Source organism: Nannospalax galili, unplaced genomic scaffold (genome assembly GCF_000622305.1).
Source record: "Nannospalax galili isolate Female #2095 unplaced genomic scaffold, S.galili_v1.0 scaffold32, whole genome shotgun sequence".
Lineage (NCBI taxonomy): Eukaryota > Metazoa > Chordata > Mammalia > Rodentia > Spalacidae > Nannospalax > Nannospalax galili.
Window position 1 is genome coordinate 1,287,859 of NW_008335297.1, and position 15,496 is coordinate 1,303,354.

At 45.1% G+C, this 15,496-nt stretch overlaps 1 protein-coding gene across 1 annotated transcript in view; it reads left to right on the top strand.

Annotated features, from left to right (window-relative positions):
* Parn (poly(A)-specific ribonuclease) overlaps window positions 1-11,462 on the top strand; it is a 219,066-nt gene extending 207,604 nt beyond the window's left edge. The window contains exons 23-24 of the mRNA XM_008829899.3: window positions 3,052-3,239; window positions 10,465-11,462. Of these exons, the coding sequence (XP_008828121.1) occupies window positions 3,052-3,239; window positions 10,465-10,517 (241 nt within the window). The 3' untranslated portion in view covers window positions 10,518-11,462. The remainder of the gene's footprint in view (window positions 1-3,051; window positions 3,240-10,464) is intronic.
* Window positions 11,463-15,496: the final 4,034 nt, after the last annotated feature.

Below are 15,496 nucleotides of genomic sequence, written 5' to 3' on the forward strand. Positions count from 1 at the left end.
AGAGCTCAAGAGATTACACTTCCGAGACATCAGGCTTAAGTCCATATAAAATGTTATTTAGACAATTATTTCTCGTTGATGATTTTGTTTCTAACCAGAAAGTGCTGCTCTGATGTAAGACTTCAAGAGGGATCTTGGTCTCCAATACTGTAGTGCCCACCTGTAGCTAAGGGAGACAACCAGTTATTGTTCTAAAATGATGGATAAATTTGTTTTCTCCCCCTATTTAGAAGCCTTTGAGAGGGAACTGACACTGATTCTAACCACTCCAACAGCTATCAAAATACCTGAAAGCAAATCCTGAATCCATCACTCTAGAGTCCAGCCTTGGAAGAGAAAAGAAAAATGAGGAGGAACCCAATAGAGGGATGCTTTTGGAAGCCCTTGTCAAGAAATTCCAATGGACTCTCATATGATCATTTGAAAATTGTCATGTTCTGACTTTTTTCTAATTCCCTGTCTAGATCTTGTAATGCTAATTACTCTTGCCTTTACTTCTCCTTCACATCTCCTAGTCATGATTCAGGGACTCCCTTTCCCTTCTAGAGATAAGAGTTATGCAATTTGGGAGTCTTTTAGATAGACCTACTAAAGGGGTACTCCAATTTCCTCACCCTGCATCCCTGTTCAGCATGGAAGAAACCAGAGCGTTCTTCGTCTGTATTCTCTATTGGCAATTTGGGTAACCTCTTTAGAGGATGGTGTGATAAGAATAGGAGGTAAGAATTGGCTAGGCAGTTAGGGTAAAAAGACCCCAAAGAAAAGTAGCCAATTTCTTGGCTAAAAGTCAAAATGTCCTTGGGCCTCTTAGCAACATACTCTGTTCCAAAGGCCAAAAATGTTAAAAGTATTTGGGAGTTTGTATCTAATCCTTAAAAGATTTTAGGGTTACCTCTTCAGGGGCAGGGGTGATGTTAGAGTAGTCAAAAGCCCCATAAAAATAAATAGCCAGGTGTGGTTGTGCACACCTTTAATCCCAGCACTTGGGAGGCAGAGGCAGGCGGATCTCTGAGTTCAAGGGCGGCCTGGTCTACATAGTGAGTTCCAGGACAGCTGAGGCTACAGGAAGACCCTGTCTCAAAGAGACCAAAAATCAATCAATCAATCAATCAAAGAAGAAGAAAGAGTACATGAAGTTATTAGAAAAAGTGATGGGGCGATATGGGAGGAGTTGGAGAGGAGGAAGTGGGTATGGATTTGATCAAAACACCTTATATGCATGTGTAAAATTCTCAATAAATTATTTTAAAAAGTTAAAAACACTTTTTGGGGGGCTGGAGAGATGGCTCAGTGGTTAAGAACACTGGCTGTTCTTGCAGAGTACCTGGGTTCGAATCCCAGCACCCACATGGCAGCTAACAACTGTCTATAACTCCAGTTCCAGGGGACCCGACAGCCTCTTCTGTCCTCTGCAGGCATTGTATGACATGGTTGCACTTACCTACATGCAGGCAGTATATGCATACACATAAAATAAAAATAAATAAAATATTAAAAAACACCTTTTGAAGATATTATCTGTTTATTTTCTGAGACAGTGTAGCCAAAACTGGCCTTAAATTCTTATCTTCCTACCTCAGCCTTCTGAGAACTGGGATCATATTATGTACCACCATAATTTTATCGAGGGGTTGAGGGAGGCGTATCTCTGCCATGGAGCTTATGTGGAGGTCAGAGGACAACTAGTAAGACTCGATTTCTTCCTTCCACTAGGAGGGGCTGGGAGATCAAACTCAGGTCATTAGCCTTGGTGGCTGGTGCCCTTATCTGCTGAGCTATCTCACTAACAACAGTTTTAAAACAGTAAACGCTAGCCTGAATTTTAGCAATCATCCCCCCCCCCACACACACAAATATTGCCATTGATAACTTCCTTTTTCTTCACAGACCATAATAAGATAGATGTTGTATGTGGTTAAACATGATGGCACATGCTTATAATCTTAGCTCTCAGGAGGATCATGAGTTCAGGTCAGCCTGGACTGAAGAGTGAGACACTGTCTAAAAAGAACAAAAAAGTTTTGTTTTGTTTTGTTTTTAAAAAAGGAAGCTCTGTGTAACAGTCCAGCCTTCAGAGGCCAAGTGCTGGAGTCACTTCTTCACACGGGTGAACTATCCATAGCAGTTGTGGAATGTCAGATAATGGGAGAGCGGTACTGCAGAGGAACATGAATAGCTAGCTGGGCAGCATCTGTGAATGGCATCACTTCCTAGGGAGGCTAAGAGGAGAGAGGTCGGCTCTCCTTCCCTCCTCCTCACCCTGTTCTCTTCTGCTTGAAGCTGTCCCTTAAATGGAATGCTTTGGGTTTTTCTTTTCTTTTTTTTTTTCAATGTAATGCTTTTCTTAATAAAAAAAAATTTATTTACAAAACCTGTTTATAGGAGACAGGACTCACTGGCCATGTAGACTGGTTTTTATCAAATTGAATTTCAGGGAATGCATTTTCTTAAGGAAAAAAAATCAGATATACAATCTGATTTAATTCAATATGCCAAACCCTATAAAGCTTTAAAAACCAAACCAGGTTTCATTATAAACTTAACAAGTCACTTTTTGGAAGAGAATTCCACAGAGGCAGGCTATACTTTGTAACTCTTCAAGTTTCAAGCATGTGAGAGCAGAGGGTTGGCCAGTCTCCTGTCCTGCCTGTGTCCTTTAGCAGTCCTGAGGTGATGTTGCTGCCTTTAATGTCATGGCGCTGCAGTTCTAGTTTAATAGCTCTACTCTTAACACTCCTCTGTCACTGTAGCTTTATGGAAATGCAGCCAGGAATTTTCTGTAAAAACTTGCTGTTAACACCAGGGACAGCCTGGTTTGTATTATATGCACAGGCATTGTGTGCACAGGCATAATGCAGAGCTTGCTCTGAGCTTCCCAGGTGAATGCTTAGACCCCAGTTCAGAAATGGCCTTTACTATTTCCAGGGGAGCAGCTGCCTCTGCTGCTGACTGCCATGGAAGTGTTAATAGAATTAAGGGTATTGAAATATGTTCACAGACTGCTCTTCCTGTTCCTAAGTCCTCTCCTGTGTTCCCACCTGTGTGTTTCAGCTTCACCTGCTTAGCTGGAAAAAGAAGTCTGAGCCCTGATCCAGAGAAAGCTGACCTGGAGGACAGAGCATCAGGGGAGATCTCAGATTCTGAGCTTGAGCAGACAGATGCCTGTGCAGACTCCCTCCCAGAGGGAAGGAAAAAGGCCAAGAAGTTAAAAAGGATGAAGAAAGAGCTTTCTCCAGCAGGTTGGTACTGGCCAGCCCTGGGTCAGGGATTGCTTCAGGCCTCAGCAGGGCTTTCCTTAAAAGTAGAGCCCCTGTGGCCAGCCACTGGACCTGATGCTTCTCAGAAAGGGTTTTTGTTTCCTTTTTATTTTTTTCTTTTAACTTTTTCACTGCTGTGATCGAATACTTGACGAAACAACTTAAAGGATGAAGGTTTTATTTTGTCTTGTGGTTTTAGAGGAGTTTCATGACAGGGAAGGAATGGTTCTGTCTGTGAATAGTATAGAGTATGAGGCAACCAGAGCTGAGGCTGTGACTTGTTCACATGGTGGCTGACAGAAAGCAGAGAGAGTCAGACCAGAACTAGGATGGCTATAACCTTTAAGGCCCATCCCCAGAGACCCGATTCCACCAGCTGAGGCTCCACAGCCTTCATGATAGCTCCACAAGCTCAAAACCAAGTATTCAAACATGAACCTTAAAGAGACCAGGAATGATGTATTTTACTTTGAGGGCTTCCAACAAGTCCTGGCTCTGGCACATGGAGCCTTGCGAGGTCTCTTCATGAGAGGTGGTCAGGCCATTCTAATAGTACCTCTCCTACATGAAGTCAAGATGTTACTGGTATGTTTCAAGTAGCTCAGTGTTAAAATGTGCATTTAGATTATTCCTAAGTGTTATTTTCTGTAGCAGAGTTTACACTGTTCCTAGCAACACCCTGGGCAACCTGATTTTCTTCATGAACAGAAATATATAAGAAGCCAAGGAAATAGGCATTTAACAAGTTTAGAGCCTAGTACATGACAGACTCCAGAGTAGGAACCTTATTTCCCTCAAGCTTTGGATATTTACAACAGCCCCAAGATAAAAAAAAAAACCATCACCCTTGTATCAGTAACAGGTACCAAGCTCTGAGAGCTTAGGGAAGTGTCAGGTGTGTGCACCAGTGAGAAGCAAAGCCAGGAAAACTTAGGCTTGCCTGAGCCAACCCGTGTCCTCTCTATCACCATACATGCCTGGTATAGCCTGGGCACTTGGACCCTAAACAGGACAAGGACCCCAGTGGCCTCTTGTCACCAATTTCTGAAGGGCCACCACCTGCTCCTGTGTAACATCAGGCAGCAGGCACAATGACAGTAACTGTAACCACTGCTTACCAAGTGCTTGGTATGCATCTAGAACAGGCCCAAATGCTTGGCAGTTCTGTCATTGAAATCCATCATAGCCTACTTTATGATTAAGAAAACATAGACCCAGAGCATTGGTGACCTGTTCAAGGCCCCAGAGCCCTTAGGTCTGTCCTTAAAGGAAGCCACCTACTGTCTGTTGTGCACTCGGGATGAAGGAGACACTGGCCTAGACACAATTATTAGTCTTTTTGGTATCACTTGGGAACAGTTGGTTAGCAGAAGGAGTCAGACCAAAGGAAGGCAGTACTTAGGCAACAGGACTTGACTTATACCCAGGCTAGGATTTGTCTTTGTTTCTGTGATTCCCTTTTGCAGGTGGTCTGATCTGCATGGAGTTTTCTGCATTTCGTTGATATTAAGGAAATCACACAGGCAGCAGAAATGTTGCCTATGCTTTGTATAAACTGTGCTACAACTTCATTTTAATAGAAAGTTAAACAGCTGCAGCTGTTCCTGTGGGGCTGGCTGTTGCCTTGTGCCTTCCCTCCTTTTCCCAGATGAAGTTTGGGAGAAATAACCGTCTCCTCCAGTGGGACCTTCTTTTCCGCTGTTGTATTGGACATGCTCAAGTGCAGTGGTAACTGTAAGCAGGGCGTTCAGATCATGCTGGACGAGTGTCCCCTGCTGCAGCCCTGCTAGCTTATCTCAGTACAAGCTTTTTAGTTTTTCTTCTTCCAGATCAGCACAATCTTAAAAATATTAAAATTAAAAGGCCAGGATTGGTAATAAGCATCTAGAATCCCAGCATTAGGAAAGCTAAGTAAGGCTTAAGGATCACCATGAGTTCAATAAGCTACAGAGACTGTCTCAAAAAAAAATTAAAATAAATAATTATAGACTACATCAATTGTTTCTTTTATAGTTTTTATCATTTTAAGTGAAAACTTTCTATAAGTTATTTAAGGTTTTAAATTTAGACTACTGTAATAAAATGGGCCTTTTTCCCCCTCCCATTGACAGTAAAGCTGTCACTGCCAAAAGACATGAACTAAAAAAAAAAAAAAAAAGAAACTGTCGGTTTTTGTACTTGACAGTGCTGCAAAAACAAGAGAGAGAAATAAAGACATCTTGACACTTTTAATTGAATCAGGGAACTTGGAAGACTTGGGTTTTCTTCTGTCGCCTGTTCACTCACTGACGTCTTCTGACTGCAAGGGGGAACCTTACTAGCTCCTGCTTTGTTCTAACCACTCAATCCTGTTAGTGTCTGGGGGTGTAGGTCAGGATAATCAGAGGCTGAACTTACTGAGTCAACCAGTTTTGCTTGCTCTGTTCCTTGAGTAAGGCCCTGTCCTGAGGGGAAGTACAAAGTGCAAACCTTCAGAGTCTACTGACCCCTCAGAGGGTTTGAAAGGTACTGAGTGGAGTTCTGGTACTGCTGGCAGCAGAGCTGTTCAGTGTTAGCTGTCTACTTGAGAGAGGCCCTGAGGCCTGGGCAGTGAGTTTTGACACCTGGTTTCCTGACAGGTCCTCAGGTGGTTCACAACGGGTCACTTGCCACTGTGTGAGAGACCTAACAGGCAGAGTCCAGCCTGGGAGATTTGCAAAAGCAAGGACTGAGGGATATATGTACTGTTTCAACCCCAGATAAGTGATGCTTGACAGATGCCATACAGAATGGTGTCACATGCTAACCAAGACATTTTAACAGCTAAGATACACTAGAAGTTAAATACCAGGTCCCTTCACTGTGTAACAAAAATACCTAGATAGCAGGAGAAACGACCAGGGTTTCTAACGTGCCCTGATGTCCCAGGAAACAACTGCCACTGAGCTGTACCCTAGTCCTTAGGAACTTCCTTTATCATCTTGGTAGTCCTTGTACAGTCAGGCACAGAGGCTGTTATTTCCCAGGGATAGAAAGGAAACGGGTTTTGTAGTTCAAACTTGGGAAATGAGAGCCAGAACTGGTGCCGGAGGCGGGGGGGGAGGCTGACTCCAGGGATCCTGTGCTTCCCTGGTGTGGGGAGAAGGCTGACTCTAAAGATCTTGTATTTCTCTGGTATTAGGGGAGGCTGACTCCAGGGATCCTGTGCTCCCCTGGTGTGGGGAGAAGGCTGAGCACAGAGGCTGTTATTTCCCAGGGATAGAAAGGAAACGGGTTTTGTAGTTCAAACTTGGGAAATGAGAGCCAGAACTGGTGCCGGAGGCGGGGGGGGAGGCTGACTCCAGGGATCCTGTGCTCCCCTGGTGTGGGGAGAAGGCTGACTCCAGGGATCCTGTGCTCCCCTGGTGTCGGGGGAGGCTGACTCCAGGGATCCTGTGCTCCCCTGGTGTGGGGAGAAGGCTGACTCTAAAGATCTTGTATTTCTCTGGTATTAGGGGAGGCTGACTCCAGGGATCCTGTGCTTCCCTGGTGTCGGGGGAAGGCTGACTCTGAGATCCTGTGCTTCCCTGCTTGGTAGTCCGGGGCGGGGTGGGGGGATTTGTCCAAACTTCACAGGACTTGGAGGTTCCTTACAAAGATGGGTATTTCTTGCAGCTGTTCTAGATCAAAACAAGCTATGTGACAAAGTCATTCATTAACACAAATGATTTATCCCCATGGGGGCTTCTGTTTACCCATCCATGTACTGTGTGCTCATGGGCTCAACAAGTGTGGTTGTTTCTATCTTGTTTTCAAGAAGCAAGTGTAGCTGGGCAAGATGCCAGCCAGGGCTACATGAGAACCTGTCTCACTAGAGGGAGGGAGGGAGAAAGGGAAGGTGGATGGGCAAAGAGGAAATGTGTAAATAACTGAACAAGTCTCCTTTTTAAAGATTTGTTTTGTGTGTGTGCTAATTATATTTATGTATGTGTACCACATGTGTACAGTGCCCTCGGAGGCCAGATGATGGCATCAGATCCCCTGGGACTTGATGTCGGTGCTGGGAACTGAATCTGGATCCTGTGCAAGAGCAGCTGCTCTTAACTATCTAACCATCTCTCCAGCCCCTTGAGTTTCCTTTTATTCATGTAGTCATCAGTGGTAGTTGGTAGCCTAGCTACTTTCCATCTGGACAGTTTAAGGCACATTCTCCTGGATACATAAAGGAAGACTGTGGCTTGCCATTTATGCTGGGATCAACCATCTTCAGGAAATGTCATTTTCCCCAGGCTGAACTGATTGATTTCATAATACATGTGTTCTTGCTGAATGATGTTGGAGGGGCCCAGAGAGACCCCAGCCTCACCTTCAGGAAGTCTCAAGGCCACCATAGGTACCTAACCATTCTTAAAATACTATTGGGTGGCCCCCTAGCTAGAACTTCTAGCAGCCCCCTAAGCTGGAGAGCCCCCCTAGTTGACCGAAGGAAGAGACAGACTGCTTGTGGTCATTTTTTGCCCTGCAGAAAGAGACACTGAGCAAGGCTTTCCTCTTGCCCTTTATAAACACAGCACTTTGGACCTTCATGTGCTGATGACAAACCGTGAGCTTTGTTAGTCTTAACTATGGTTCACTAAAATAAAACATGAGATCTATAGTTGTGACCGACTGTCACCTGAGAGACAAGGCTAGGTGTCCAGCGACCTCCAGGGAGCCTCTTAGTGACATTAAAATGTGGCTTTCAGTTTTGCTGTGGCGCTGGAGGCAGATGCTAAGTGCTTATCTGTGTCAAACCTGTTCCCCTGGCAACTCCTGGGAGCTAACCATTTTCAGCCTGCCTTCCTGGTGTGGGAAACTCACCCCATCTGCCCCACTGAGGGCATCCTAATGAACACTTGTGTATGGATGCGTTGTTAACACGTATTGTATTCCACTTGTCGTGTTGCTCTGGTTTATGTGTATGAGTGTTTTGCTTTCATGTATGTAAATGCACCTGTGTCATGCAGTGCCCATGGAAGCCAGAAGAGGTCGTTGGATCCCCTGGAACTGGAGTTACAATGTGGGTGCTGGGAACTGAACCCAGAGCCTCTGTAAGAGCAACCAGTACTCTGAACCACTAAGCCATCTCTCCAGCCCTAAATAAAATAATCTTGATTATCAGCATATTTCATAGTAAAAAAAAAAAAAAAAAAAAAAAAAAAAACCTTTTGAAACAAGGTTTCACTGTTGCCTAGGCAGGCCTCTAACTTGGGCTCATGGGATCCTCCTGCCCCAGCCTCCTGAGTAACTGGGATGACATACCCACATATGCATAAACTCATACAGGACTGCATTTTTAAAAATTATTTTATTTATTATTTTTATTTTATGTGTCTGGGTATATTGCCTGCATGTATGTGAATGCACCTGTGTCGTACAATGCCACAGAGGTCAGAAGAAGTCTTCGGAGACCCCTGGAACTGGAGTTAAGGATGGTTCATAGCCACCATGTAGGTGCTGGGAATCGAACCCAGGTCCTCTGTAAGAGCAGTCAGTGCTCTTAACCGCTGAGCCATCCTGCATTTTTTAGAACATCATTCCTAAAATCTTTTACATGGGACTGGAAAGGTGCCTCAGCAGTTGAGAGTATTGACTGCTCTTGCAGAGTATCTGGGTTCAGCACCTGCATGGCGGCTACCAACACTTCATAACTCCAGTTCCAGAGGACCCGATACTCTCTTCTGCCTTCATTTCATGCACGTGGTCCACTTACATACATGCAGGCAAAACAGTCATACACACAAAAAAAATTTAAGGAATAAATCTTTTGTATAATCAGCTTTATTTTTGAAGACTCTTTTAAAGATTTATTTTTATTTATGGGTATGTGTCTGTGTATGTTTATGCCTCCTGTATGTGGTAAACCAGAAGAGGGTGTCAGATGCCCTGAACTGGAGTTACAAGCACTTGTGAGCTGACTGAATTTGGTACTAGGAACCAAATTCAGGTCCTCTGCAAGAGCAGCAAGCGCTTATAACCACTGAGCAATCTCTCAGACATTTTTGGAATCAGCTTTATCAAGATCATTTGTGTCCAATAAAACTCATCAATTTTAGATGTAAATTTGATGAGTTTGCACAGATGTGTGCAGTCATATAACAACTATAGTGAACATGATAGAAAAGTTATCATTCCAGAAAATTCCTTCATTTCCTTTTATAGTCAGTCCCTTCTTCAGACCCTTGATCCCAACAACCACTGATTTGTTGTCTGTCTCTGCGATTTTGCCTTTCCCAGAATGTATTATAAATGGACTCCACAACCGGAAGCTGGTCGGTTCCTTCATTCAGCTTCTTTCATTTAGCATGATGCATTACAGGCTCCTGTTGCATGCACTATTTGTTTATTGCTGAGTAGTACTCCATTTTGAGGCTCTATTGCTGCTTACTCATTGCCCAACTTACACACTTTTAGGCTGTTGCCAGCTGGAGTTTTTAATCTATCTCAGAGCATTAGCTCAGAGAGGCTTTGCCTGTTCTCCCTGTCCACTGACTAAGGGCCTCAGTGATGGGCTGTGAGTTATGAGCTGGCTCTTCCCTGCCTTATCCCTGCTCCCACTAGTCTAGACACTGTGGTTCAGGTACCAACCCAGCTGTGTTACCGTCACCCCTGCCACAATTTCACAAATGACATGAGTAGAAAGAGTTTCAGACTTACAGGAAAACTATTTGTAAGTGAAGGGATCTCTTCAGACCCAGAGGACTCGGCCAGTGTCACTGAAACTGGAAAGAGCCACCCCTACTTCTGCTGCCCAGGGCCTGCGGCTCCTTCTGGCCTGTGGCCCCCGCTGGCCTGCCAACACCCTGTCGCGGCACCTGAACTTTCTCCTGCAGGTACTAACTGCTCTCTCTCTCATGGAAACTCAGGTTCCCATTCAGCAAGAAGCTAGGTACTTGATCTTACTAGCTTCTCTAAGTCTGTTCTTATGCCTCTGTCTGGGAGACATTGGTGGCCCCTGATGGGCTTTTATGATGATGCACAGCAATAGAGGTACCTGAAGCACCCACATCTAAACTACCAATAAGCAAACAGGTGGCAAAGGTGGGTCAGGAGGTACCACCTTCCCCGTGGCTTCACCTTCATCTGCTCCATTAGGAGCCATCTGTACAGCAGTCTCATCTGAAACTGCGTTCAGGCTACTGTCAGTGCCGGCCACAAGGTGCTCTTCCCAGTGACTGCCCATGTTCTTCGTCTGCTTCTTTCCCTCCAGGAAGCGGTGCAGACAGCCCTGCCACACTCTTTGAAGTCCCTGACACATGGTAACCGAGACCGGAGTGGAGCATGCCACAGATGCGACTTCAGAGAGCCAGCCCAGCCTGAGAGTTTGGAAGCCATACTGTATTTAACTTAATTAGATGTGGAATGGGAGGGGTTTGAAGCCAGGTACATCTCCTGAGAAGACTTCTTTTTATTTTTGTGACTGTTTCTCTATTTTCCCTTTTAATCTGAACTAACCATTAACACACATCACAATTGTGGCCTTGGTGGATGTGTACATCATTAACAAATTAATCACCTGTTGCTCCTGGGATACCTGATGAGTATTGGCAGTCCGCCCTGGGAGGAAATCAGCTGTGAACCATGCCAGGGGAGCCAACCTCCGGGGTCCTCTGGTCAGATTTGGGCTGAGCTCCTTTCTACCTATAGAGGTGCCATTCCTCCACTCAGCCTGTGGTGCCATCACAGGGCATGGTCACTGTCTCCTGATGGGCAAGCAGTTGTGCCTCCTGCTTCTCACATTGCCACCTGGAAACCTTACCTCTGTATCTGCCCTCTGTACCTGGGGTCAGACACCCAGCACTTGGGTTCGTCTTGTCTTGTGACAGGAGGCTGACCCACAGTGACTTCAGTGGACGCCTAGGCCTAGGGAGCACATTTATTTCAGGTGATTTTCCCTCAGTATCCAGTCTCTCAATGGTGTCTGAGTGAAAAGCTGGTTTGTCTATTTCTACATATAGTGCTGCATTCACAGTGCAGTGGCTTAGCCTGCTTGTCTTTTCTGTGTGTCTGGACACATGGCATGTGCGTGTGTATGAGAATGTATGTATATAAAATCATGGCAGACTTACAACATGCATGAAACCCTTCTGAGACAGATCCAACAGTGACAAAGCATCACACGCTTCTGGATATGTAATGTTTTGTATTGTGAAAATAAAAATGAAAAATGTATTTCCAAAAGTTGGAATTAAAGAAATTTTCATAGAACCCTGGCTAGTTCCTTTTTATCTTTAGAGTAACGCATTTGCCCTGTAGCTGTTTCTTATTTCTGGACAGATCTGCTAGTCTCTCTGCTTGTTATTTGAAGATATGTTTTGTTGTGCTGTACTGAGAATTAAACCCAAGGCATTGCACAAGCTAGGCAACACTGAGCGACATCATCAGCCCTTCTTTGGGGGGGGGGGTCCTCACTAAGTTGTCCAGGCTAGCCTTGAACTCACTCTGTAGTCCAGGAAGACTTTGAACTTCCTCCTGCCTTATCCTCTTGAATAACTGGGATCATAGGCCTGCACCACTAAGGCCAGTTTGTCTGTCTGTCTGTCTGTCTCACCTCTGTATCTGCCCTCTGTACCTGGGGTCAGACACCCAGAGTTGGGACTGAGCTCTGTTAGTCTCTGGCCACTTAGGAACCGGGGCCCTCAAGCTCCCATTGTGGCATCGCACAGCCTCACAGGTAGATCTTTCCCCAGTAGTGAACTTCCTAAACCTCTCCCTACCCAGGTCCCGTGACCATAGACCTGGTAGAAAGGAGCACCCAGCCTCTCTGAAGCTGGAGTTGTCCTCAGTGCAGTGGAAAGCTGAGCAGAAGTGGGAACAAGGAGAGGACAGAACTAGGCTGCTGGGTTCAGTTAAGTCTTTCAGACCTACAGCTTGGAGAACAGGGAGGGCCTGATAACTGCTTTCTTTTTCTTTTGAGTGCTGGAGATGGAACTCAGGGCAACAACCTGAGTTAGTGTGGGAGCACAATGTAGACTTTCATTACTTTTGGGCAAAGAATCTCCTGTCTCCCTTCCATGTCACATTCAAACTTACACAGAACAAGGGGGTTGTGACTACCACATAGAGCATGCTCATTGGGCTGTGTGCACTTCCAAACACATGCCAACTCAGAGCATCCAGTGCTTGTGCTAGGCAAGCAAGTTACCTCCCCATTCTGACACTAATTTTTTTAAAATTATTTTTATTATGTGTATGAGTGTTTTGCCTGCATGTATGTAAGTGTACTCATGTCATGCAGTGCCTGCAGAGGTCAGAAGAGGGCGTTGGAGCCCCTGGAACTGGAGTTACAAACAGTTGTTAGCTGCCATATGGGTGCTGGGAATCAAACCTGGGCCCTCTGGAAGAGCAGCCAGTGTTCATAAGGGTTGAGCCATCTCTCCAGCCCCGACACTAATTTTTAAAAAGGAAAAGGGAGGCTAGGGATGTAGTTCAATTGCCTAGAGAGCTTGCCTAGAATGCTTGAGGCCCTAGGTTCAGTCCTCCATACTGCAAAGACTAAGATAAATACATTATGGGGCTGGAGATAGTGCTCATTGACAGTGCTTACTACTCTGTCAGAGGACCAGAGTTTGGTTTCCAGCTCACACATGCTTGTAACTCCAGCTTCAGGGATCCAGTGTCCCCTTGTGGCCTCTGTGTGCACCAGGACATGCACGTGAATGGACACACACCTTAATACAACAAAAAAGAAATGGGTAACTGGACACTCTGAGTTGGCATGTGTTGGAAAGTACACATAGCCCATTGAGCATGCTCTATGTGGTGGTGACAACCCCCTTATTCTGTATAAGTGTGACTCTTATATGAAAGGGAGATAGGAGCTTCTTTGCCCAAAGTTAATGAAAGTCTGCATTGTACCCTCAAACCAATTCAGGAATATACATATCACTCCCTGCTCAGAAACCTTTGCCCCCACACACTGTTTGCACCCTGCCATTTTTGGTCTAGAGAGGAGTTTGGTGGAGGTGAAATATGATTTCTAGAAAGAACATGGACTCAGGAGCCACATGCAGCTGTGTTTGTGTTCCAGTTCCAGCTGTGTGTTTGCAGATACTGCCATCTCTGAGCTCAGCCTTCTGTTTCATAAAATCAGGACAGTAACCCACCTCACAGAGTCGTTGTGAGCACTAAATGAAGCTATGTAGAATACCCATCATGCACAAGTACACAGTGATATCAGGAGGTTGTACTATTGATCTGAAACCCTTATTGAATCTACTGTCGCTAGGCTGACATAGGCATAGTTACCGGGATTTGGCTCAGAATTGACCCACCCCTCATACCCGCCTGCTGTTTCCCAACTGCATTCAACCACTCAAAACCAGCACCTAGGTGGATCCATCCCCTTCTGCACTAAACACCCAGTTTTCTTTACACCTCAGGGTAGGCTTCTGGCTTCCTTGTGCCAAGGTCCAGTAGCATAAAGAGGGAGGTGCAGTTTGGGGGCTTCTTGCATACTCTAGCTTGTGTGTGTGTGTGTGTGTGGTATATGTGTATGGTTCATATGTATGTATGTGTGGTACACTCATCTGTATGTGGCTGTGGAGGCCAGAGGTTGTCTTCCAGTATTTTCCTCTATCATTTTCCACCTTAGTTTTGAGACAGTGTATCTTGCTGAACCAGGAACTCACCATTTCACCTAGACTGGCTGGCCAGGCACGATCTGCCTGTCTGCCCCCTAGAATGGGGGTTACAGATGCATGCCACACTCCCAACTTCTACATGGGTGTGGGGTCCACTCAGGTCCTCATGCTTGTGCAGCAAGTACTTTACCCACTAAGCCACCTCCCCAGCCCTCTTAATTTTGAGAAAGTCTATTTTATTTTTCTTTCCTGTGTCCTAAGAAACCTGCAAGTGATAAAACTATTCTTTGGTATTTTCTTCTCGAAGCTTGATGGCTATAGCAAATAAGTATATTTAAGTTCCTCTTGAAGTAACTTTTTAGTGCATTATGTGACGCTGGAGTCAAGGTTTCATTATGTAACAGATGGCCCATCGTTACAGTCTACAGAGTCCTTTCCTGTTAAATTGCTTGGGCACGTTAGTGGGAATCTGTTGACCTAATGAGTGTGGGTCTCGAGTGTGCATTTCAAAAGTTAGCTGTGCTACTACAGAGGTGTAGGGATCCTGTCACTCCTGTGTATGCAGCTCCCGTAGGCATTTGCCTTGACCTTTGAGGGCACAAAGCTGTAATAATTGTACTCTGGGGCCAGGCCAAACCACCCACTCCTGACCTGGGAAACCAGTGAAGTTTAAAACAGTTCAATCTTTATGAATAGCTTAGTGGTTTTGTTTATTTTAATCTCATGACAAGCTTCATGACTTCCCTGCAATCTGCCCCCCCCCCCGGCCCCAGCAATAATTCATAGAGTAAATCAGTACAGGATAATTTTGTCAAGGACAGGAAATCAAATACCTGAAATTTGGTTCCTGTTTCTGCTGGCTGGGCGTTATCCTCTCCTCCAAATAGTTGGTCTCTGCTAACAGGAATCATTTGGTCTTCAGCATCTTGTCTGTTTCTATCAAGCTGGAAACTTGAACTTGAAAAGGCTCCTAATACTGCCTGTGTCTGGTGACAATACTACACATTCAGCTAACTGGGAGAATCTTTTTAAATGAATGTGTCTGCCAGTTATGATGGTGCATCCCAATACTTGCAAGGCAGAGGCCTGAGTTACAAAGACTGTCTAAAAAGGGGGGTCTTGATGTCCTGAGTTCAAACCCTGAAACCCACATAAATAAAGGTGGAAGGAGAGAGCCCACTCCACAAAGTTGTCCTCTGATCTCTACATACACACCTTGGTGTGTACTCACATACCTCACCTATGCACACACACACAATATAAATAGAGTTCGTTTTTTTTTTTTTAAGAACTTTTTAGTTGGGATAATTCTTGTCAGAAAAGAGAGGGAGCAACAATAAAAAACGCTTTATTATTGAGGGAGGGGACCTTACATTGTGTTTCATAAGAAAAGTGGATCATGAGGATAGGGAGATGCTCAGTGGACAAAATGCTTGTACAAGTGGGAGGACCTGAGTGAATTCCCAGATCCCACATAAAGCCAGGTACAGTAGCACGTGTGTAATCCCAGCACTTCTGTATCAAGATGGGAGGTGGAACAGGAGACTCCCTGGAAGCTCTTGGGCCAGCCAGCCTGTTCACAGTGGTAAGCAAGAGTCCCTGTCTCAAACAAGGTGAAGGCAAGGACACTGACACACATCCATCTGCACTCACACACAC